General features: G+C 41.3%; 1 protein-coding gene and 1 long non-coding RNA gene across 3 annotated transcripts in view; one reads left to right on the top strand and one right to left on the bottom strand.

Moving 5' to 3' along the window:
* The window catches only part of LOC108415743 (natural cytotoxicity triggering receptor 3 ligand 1-like), a 15,032-nt gene extending 11,241 nt beyond the window's left edge, over window positions 1-3,791 (bottom strand). The window contains exon 1 of one of the 2 annotated variants that reach the window (XM_037531303.1): window positions 3,630-3,791. In XM_037531303.1, the coding sequence (XP_037387200.1) occupies window positions 3,630-3,678 (49 nt within the window). In that variant the 5' untranslated portion in view covers window positions 3,679-3,791. The remainder of the gene's footprint in view (window positions 1-3,629) is intronic. The other variant, XM_037531302.1, reaches the window with a different exon arrangement.
* A 1,208-nt stretch (window positions 3,792-4,999) lies between these two features.
* Window positions 5,000-8,462, top strand: LOC108415548. Its single transcript, XR_005129165.1, has 3 exons — window positions 5,000-5,075; window positions 7,686-7,751; window positions 7,904-8,462. It is a non-coding gene; the product is annotated as an uncharacterized LOC108415548 (long non-coding RNA).

Genomic DNA, 8,462 nt, shown 5'->3' with positions numbered 1-8,462 from the left:
ATCAATGCAATCATATGGTACATTATGAAGTGCAAAACAATAACGAAGGCCCTATATAGTTGTGCAACTGAATACTTGTGTACCTGAGCAACAGCAAAAAAATGACACTCTAAATACAGCAAATAAAGAATAATTGCAAAACATTCACATGCAATCTGTGACGTTGGACCAGAAATCAGATGCTCCTGGCTTAAGATCAAAAGGGAAGCTTTACTGGAGTAGTCGTGGCAGCAGAGAGTAGTCAAGGTACAGGCATTTGGTTTCTGTACACATTGATTATTCTGTAAAAAGTATCTAGATTTACACTCTATCATTCGCCTTACATTTCACCTTCACCTGCTGCCAGGGCATTTTACACATGCTGCTTTGAGTCTTTCATTACAGTGGAACAGCAAATAAAAGTTAGTTTAATATTAAATATTACAGATGAATAATATTTAAGCTAATTCTAAATGATCTCCTCTGTCCTGGGAGTTGGGAATATGACACCCAAGACTGTAGTGAGTTGAAGTCTACCAAACCAGGGAGCTGTTAAACAGTAGGTGCTGACACTTATTTAGGCTGGACTGATGTAAAGACTAAGGATAGGCTTAGGGATAAACAAAAGTAGGCAGAACAGAATGTTCTAGGTACAATCACATCACATGCATGGTAAAACACACAATACAGAATATAATGGCATTTAACACAGCACTTAACACATTACACAGCAGTATATTCCTTTAGCGTATTACACCAAACAGTAGACTGAGTTTATTTGTCTATATTATGAAATCCAAGCCAGTTTTATACAAATTTTTTCATATTTTAAAAGTATTATTTGCATGCCTAAAGCAAACTAAACATGTAAATGCTTAAATAAAGTTTTGGGGTTCTTTTCAGAGCTTGTCTGAGCTCGACTGTCTGGGCTGTTTAAATGAAGCATTCATTTTACTGAATCACTGCCTAAGTCAACGGCAACAGATCTCACCTAGACTGTGTTAGTGGAACTCACTGAGCATTAAGTGAGACAAATAGGCCTGGCTTTTGATATCGGTGCCAGAAATGAAAAAGTGGAATCAAGCCATCTCACAGTAAGATCAAACTAGAGAGTAAAATAGACCAAAGCATTGGCGCATTTCTCTCTGGAGTCTGGAGGATGTGCGTCACACAGGGTTTCCTGACCCCAGCGGATGCTGAGGGGCATAGTGCGCAGAGGTCACCGACTTTCTGTAGACTCAGTCACTACAGACCTCTAAACTTCCTGTGGCCTTCAGATCAGCTCAAGAACAGTGTAGAGAGATTCATGGAGTGGGTTTCCATGGCCGAGCAGCTGCATCCTCACCAGCGGCCTACATCACCAAGCGCAATGCAAAGTGTTGAATGCAGTGGTGTAAAGCGCCGCCACTGGACTCTAGAGCAGTGGAGACGTGTTCTCTGGAGTGACCAATCACGCTTCTCCATCTGGAAATCCGATGGACTGTTCCGAGTCTGGGTTTATACGACTGAATACTTTTGGTAATATAATGTATTTTGTAAGTCTCGAATATTCCATCAAGTATTCCGTAATTCATTGTTGTTGCTGGAATCTCTTAATATATTCAGTTCGTGGAAAAACATTGCTGATTATTGTCATAGCAAGTAGCACAAAATGCTAATCCGGGGGGACCTTGTTGCTGAAATGGTTTAAACGGGTCACTGATGAGCACTGCAAGAGAGCAACAGCATCTTTTTAACCACACTAATATAAAAACAGCTATTTGGTCGCTTCCAAGCAATCGTTTTCGATTCTATACAGATTCTTCATGTTTTTAAGCTGAAAAATGCCTTATTCCAGAGTGGATGCTCAACTCATGTGTCTATCTTAAAGCCCTGCACAGGTCTAATAAGTTTTTTCTGCTCTGGACGCACGGCTCGCTCACCTGCACATGGAAATAAATGCTAAATAAAAATAAAAACAAAAAGATACCTTTCCCCTTCTTTTTTACTTTATTGTACATTTATTTTTTTTTCATTGAAAATTATGTTTATCTTAAACATTTGTTACCTTTCAGGCTGAAAAAAGGGTCTGTGCATTAGGTCAACAGCAGTGAACTGATTTACATGAAGGTGTTCAGTTCGAATGAGCACATCTTTATTCTGCCTGTGAAGGTACCACAAGCATATATTCAGTCTAAAAGTGCAGGTACCACAATCAAATCTTCCTATGAGCGTATCCTCATTCTGCAGCTGCTGAATGATCAAAACCTCGTATCTCCAGAATAGTAACTTTACAGGAGAAGGAGAAAGCCTACGTTACTTTTTGGTCAACGGAACTTTTTTTAGAGTCATTTTGGGTCGTTTCCTTTGGTCCATGTATCATAAAATTTACACACAATGTAAAGATCACCAGGAGTTCAAATGATGTCAAAAACTGAAAAGACGACAAAAAACTGAGATATGAGATACGAGCGCTACATGCATGCTGAAAAAGTATAATGAACGCAGCAATGACCCTCATAGGGCTTTCTTTACTCTACACACCTAACCTAGACCAGATCTTCTCAATTAGCCTCTCTGTCTAAGTGTGCTGAGACAAAGCAGGTGGACGGCGTGGAGTAACCAGGATTGAGATGGAGAACTCCTAGGGGAGGACCACTTTCTTATGAGATGCTTATATTTTAGTATGTTTTTTTTTTTTTTCTATACCCACCACTCCGCTCTTCTTCTAGCTCAAACCTGCGTGAGGACATGATGCCATTGAATTGAGGCAAGGCAAGGGCAGGTAGGTTTTTTCGTATAGCACCTTTCACACACAGCAACAGTTCAAAGTGTTTCACACAAACAAAGGAAAATAAAAGCATGAATAATATTAAAAACCAGTTGAGGTCTAGCATTTCAGTGCAGTTAGAGTGCAAGTCGCAGAGCTCAGAAACAGGCATGCGTTTAACCTGGATTTAGAAATCACTACGTTTAGGGCACTTTTGGCCATTTCTGCCCGTTGTAGCAGCATCACAGCTAAATGCTGGACTCTGTGCTAGACTAGCTGACCTGTATCTATGGATCTCAGAGACCTACTCTGTTTATATTCTTTAAACAGATCAAAGACGTGTTCTTCACTAAAACTACTCAGATGATTTTAGACAAGTGCACTTTAAATTAAATCTGTTCTGTAAGGGGAAAAACACGGCGGAGTCAAAAACCAGGCAAAAAAACAAAAAAGGTAAATCGAAAGCAAATTGGTTCAACGGTGGTTTTAAGGTCCATTTGTGTAACTTTAATAAGTTTTTCCAGGTGAAAAGTTTGTATTTGTACCTTTTCCTAAACGGATGTTTTAAAACAGAACAATAAACTAAAAGCCTGGAGACGAGGCGGGGTGTGTGGAGCCAGTACATCAGTCCAAACAAGCTGCATAGCCTGGAATTGGAATCAAACTGGAATCAGGTCATTTAAGTGGTTCCAGAAACACACACACACACATACACACACACACACACACACAGATTTATTTTTCAGTGAAACTATTTTTAGTGGCTATCTGGATACTTTGTTATGTGTTATTTGTCATATGAACAGAACGGAACCCAGAGTTTCCCACTTATAAGAAGAATGACTCGGTCAGCCATTCAGTTTAATGCACAAGCAAGGAAGCTGCTAGCCTTTGGACTGACCTGCTGAAGTGAGATGAAGAGTGAAGATAAGGAGCAGCAGGGACTTCATGATGTGCCCCCGTCTCTCACGTCTCGGACTGGAACCTTAATGAGAGAAATAAACTCCTCAATCTGGACGAAACGGTCAGTCCATGCGGGAGGTGGAGATTTCACACGGTAGAAATCTGAGAGGCTGGACCAACAGGAAACAAGGAAGAATAGCAAGCTGCCAAGCTCAGAGCAAAAGAGAGATAAAAGAGTTAAAACTACAAGGGAGGGTCTCACATCCCTGTCCTCCAGTATTACTGCAGGGAGCTGAATGGCCCAGGGCCAGACTGACTGATCTGTGAAAAGGTCACAGTCCTGATTTAGTGTGTAATACTTTGTGTAGACTGTGAGTGAGGAAAGTGAAAGTAGGTGAAATACAGACACTTTTACTTTAGTAGGTTATTTTCAAAAGAAGAAGTCTATGAAACGTTTCACAGATGGAGCTTAGAATATTTCTATATATCTGTTTTATTCAGGCGGCGCGGTGGCGTGGTGGGTAGCGCTGTCGCCTCACAGCGAGGAGGGCCTGGGTTCGATTCCCCAGCCGGGTGACCGGGGTCCTCTCTGTGTGGAGTTGGCATGTTCTCCCCGTGTCTGCGTGGGTTTCCTCCGGGTTCTCCGGTTTCCTCCCACAGTCCAAAGACATGCAGTCAGGCCAATTGGACATGCTGAATTGCCCCTAGGTGTGAGTGTGTGAGTGACTGTCTGTGTCTGTCTGTCTGCCCTGCGATGGACTGGCGGCCCATCCAGGGTGTATCCTGCCTTCCGCCCGAAGACTGCTGGGATAGGCTCCAGCACCCCCCCGCGACCCTGACGGAGAAGCGGCTTAGAAAATGGATGGATGGATGGATGTTTTATTCAGGTCCGTTTCCATTGTCATGTGTGAAAATAGAGTAGTTTGTTTATTTGGCCAAATGCTGATACAGTAATACCCACGTATAGAAATTAAAGGAGGCTCTAGTTAATTTAACCTGAACTGTAAAATGTTTCACAGCAGTGTTTTTTGCCTGTCTTTATATAAGACTGATACGCTTTTGCACTAAGAAGCTGAAAAATTAGAGGTTTTGACTTTGCAGCACTATTTCAGACATACACAGGCAAAAATATTCCTGCTGTTTTAGGCTTCAGCTGACCATTTTCACATTTTCCCCCTTACCTGGGGAGATACGCCCCCTACCTAGCATTTATTACATTTTTAATCAATTTAAAATAATCCAATTGTATGGACTATGTACAGTAAGGAGGATTTCACTCATCTGGCAACCCGGCCACTCCTTCACCTTCTGCTATTTCTTGGCTTACAAGGAAGCAGTAAAGTAAATAGGAAGTAAACAGTAAGTAACTGAAACGTTCTAATGGATCTCTGTGCAGTGAAATCTCTGCTTCTCCTCTCAGTTCATATTCATCTTACTTCAGCAGGTGAGTCTGATCTCAGCCTGATATTAAATATGATCTGATTCTTCACACTTTCACTCTGATCACCGTCTCACTGAATGTACACCTGCAGTTAAGTGATCTAGACTGTGATCTAGACTGTGATCTAGACTGTAATGATTTACTGCATAAATCAATAATATTATTTCATGTTACATCAGTAATCTCATCATATTTATCAAACATCTTTAGATGAAAAAGACAGCCTTCTAAGGCAGCTGTGAGTTATTCATTTGAACTTAAATTCCAGAAATTATTTTACATCGGTCGTTTGTACAGTATGGATAAAAACAGACCAGTAGAAAGTCAATTTGCTGAAAAACAGAACATATTTGATTTCATTAGGCATTATATCATTTTGTCCAGCAGATGGTGCTGCAGATCTGACTCATACGTTATATATTTATCAGAACTGCACAAGAGAAAACACCGTTTATATAAGCTTTATTATCGGTGAAGGATGGAGAAACTCAACAGGGTACAAACTACAGGTTATGGTGCAGTTACCTGTACTGACTGTATAATCATGATATAAGAATTGTTTCTCATTTACAATTTCTATAATCAACTCAATCTCACTTTAGGTCCACTAGGTTACATTTTTCCTGAAATATTAATAAACCTCATTCATGTGTTAGTGTGTGTTGTGCTGGTCTGAGTGGATCAGACACTGCAGAGCTGCTGGAGTTTTTAAACACCTCAGTGTCGCTGCTGGACTGAGAACAGTCCACCATTCAAAATATATAGCCAAAAGCATCCTGTGGGCAGCGTCCTGTGGGCAGTTGTGGGTAATCTGTGTTTTTGTCTTATATGGTTTTAAATGAAGGCTTATAGTTTTATGTAGCACTGTTAAGCTTTATCAATGGTCTGTAAAGCACTTTGAGTAGCTATAAAGATTATATTTGTTATTATTATCCATCCATCCTCAACCGCTTATCCGAGTCCGGGTCGCGGGGGTAGCAGCCTAAGCAAAGAGGCCCAGGCCTCCCTCTCCCCCGTTGCCTCCTCCAGCTCTTCCGGATGGATACCGAGGCGTTCCCAAGACAGTCGAGAGATATAATCCCTCCACCGTGTCCTGGGTCTTCCCTGGGGTCTCCTCCCTGTCGGACATGTCTGGAACACCTCCTTACCAGATGCCCGACCACCTCAACTGGCTTCTCTCAACGGGGAGGAGCAGCGGCATGAGCTAGGTGTTAATTTACAAAATGACTATAGGATACCATCTAGGTCAGGGGTTGGCTCTTTTACTGCCCTGTTGTGGCATTTCATGTGGAACGGCAAAATTCAAACAAGAAGCTGGTGAATGAGAAGCTGACTATGGCCTGATGAAAAGTCTAATGTTGAGAGACATTTTACAAGAAAATTTTATTCTTTTGAGGAAAGGTTTCCTGATGCAGATGTGAGAAAAGTGGTTATATGTGAGCTAAAACTTAAGTGTGTTTTTGTTGATATTTATATATTTATATTTTTTATCCTATACTAGTACATTAGCACATATTGGTCAAAGAATGTTGGAGATGGAGCTGCCGGGTAGAAGGAGAAGAGGTAGACCCCAGAGAAGGTTTATGGATGTAGTGAAGGTGGACATGGAGATGGTTGGTGTAAAAGTAGTGGAGGCAGTGGATAGGGCAAGATGGAGGCAGATGATCCGCTGTGGCGACCCCTAAAGGGAGCAGCCGAAAGAAGAAGAAGAAGAAGAAGAAGAGTACTAAGACATATTGACAGCCAAGATAGTAAAATGGGCATTAAATGTTGTGGCTCCCTCTTTGGTTTGATTTTTGTTGAAAGGACAAAATGCTTCTTCTATTTGGTTTGCCAAACACTGGTCTAGGTAATGATGCACATAATGGTTTAGGGTCTTTTGAGGACATCATTAATAAGGCACTGGAAGACAGCGGGGGCATTCATGAGACCAAATGGTATGGCACGGTACCCATAAAGCCTAGATGGAATGATAAAATGCTGTCTTAGTGAGTGAGTGATACTTTTTTGATCCCACAACCAAGGAAATTCCATCTCCGCATTTAACCCATCCATGCAAGTGAAACACCACATACACACTAGTGAACACACACACTAGGGGGCAGTGAGCACACTTGCCCAGAGCGGTGGGCAGCCCTATCCTCAGCGCCCAGGGAGCAATTGGGGGTTAGGTGTCTTGCTCAAGGACACCTCAGTCATGGACTGTCGGCGCTGGGGATTGAACCGGCAACCTTCCGGTCACAGGGCCAGATCCCTAACCTCCAGCCCACGACTGCCCCCAAAGGCACTCATCTCCTTGGACCACCTTAATAAGATTATAGGTAAATTGTGGGGAAGGTGACCTCTAGCCATGTAACACTCACTGATGATGAATATTAAAATCAAGAAATGGCAGAACTTAATAAACACAGCCAATACAACAGACCTTAAACTGATAAATATCAGTGTTAACAAGAACGTCCTTTTAAAAATGTCCTTTTTAATTGAGGTAGAAGTGGGGCAGGCATAGTTTTGCATACCATGCTCCTCTTAAAATATAAAGCATGTGTATAAAGTATTGTTTATCTCACTTCATCAGGAGCAAATGTTTAAAAGTGTTTGCATGTGTTACAGCTTGTGATGGAGACTCATCGTCCAACAACTCTTAAACGTCCAACGCCTTCATGGTGATTTGACAGAGTGAGTCTTCTCTTTACTCTGTAATGCGTAAACTGAACAGAAGCTGTTTCTATACTGCGTGTTCACTAAACTCTGTCTGTGTAATGTTAACCTAACATTAAACCACAGTTCAAATACAAACAGTCATGCTGTCTTTATGTTTCTCCTATTAGGACAGATGCGAAGAGAAGAAGATACTGAAAGAATTCAGAAGATAGGACGTGTGAAGAGACCAGCAAAAAAGCCCTTTGTTTATACAAATGTTTGTGTCTTTTCTGTGAAATCAGTCTCCATCATACCTGAAATATTTTCAGAGTTTTGTTGGCAACACTGCTGTGCTTTTTATGAGCTTTTAATTAAGAAACCGTTCTATCTCAGACAACCTTCCTGAAACTCTGAAGCTCACTTTGATTTGATTACCATGACTCTCCTTTTGCCCTCAGATGGTTGAGATGGCTTTGTTGCATAAATATTTACATGTTTTGGCACCAAGCAGGAGCCTTGGTATAACAGCACTAGCAAAATCTCTTTTACCCCACCTGCACTCTTGGCTTTGGGACTTGACTTTTGTTCAGATCTCAGTTTCCACATTCAGAACTGGAGCATCTCATCATTATTAACTAGGAGATATCTGATCAGACAACATATATTTATTCAGCTGAACTTACTGTAGAAAAATATTCAATGTGGTGGGGATGCAGGACCAAAACTACAATAGATAAAATTAAGGTT

The sequence above is a fragment of the Pygocentrus nattereri genome, chromosome 20, assembly GCF_015220715.1.
Source record: "Pygocentrus nattereri isolate fPygNat1 chromosome 20, fPygNat1.pri, whole genome shotgun sequence".
NCBI lineage: Eukaryota > Metazoa > Chordata > Actinopteri > Characiformes > Serrasalmidae > Pygocentrus > Pygocentrus nattereri.
Note: the sequence above shows the minus strand (reverse complement) of the source record. Positions and strands in the feature narration are given on the sequence as shown.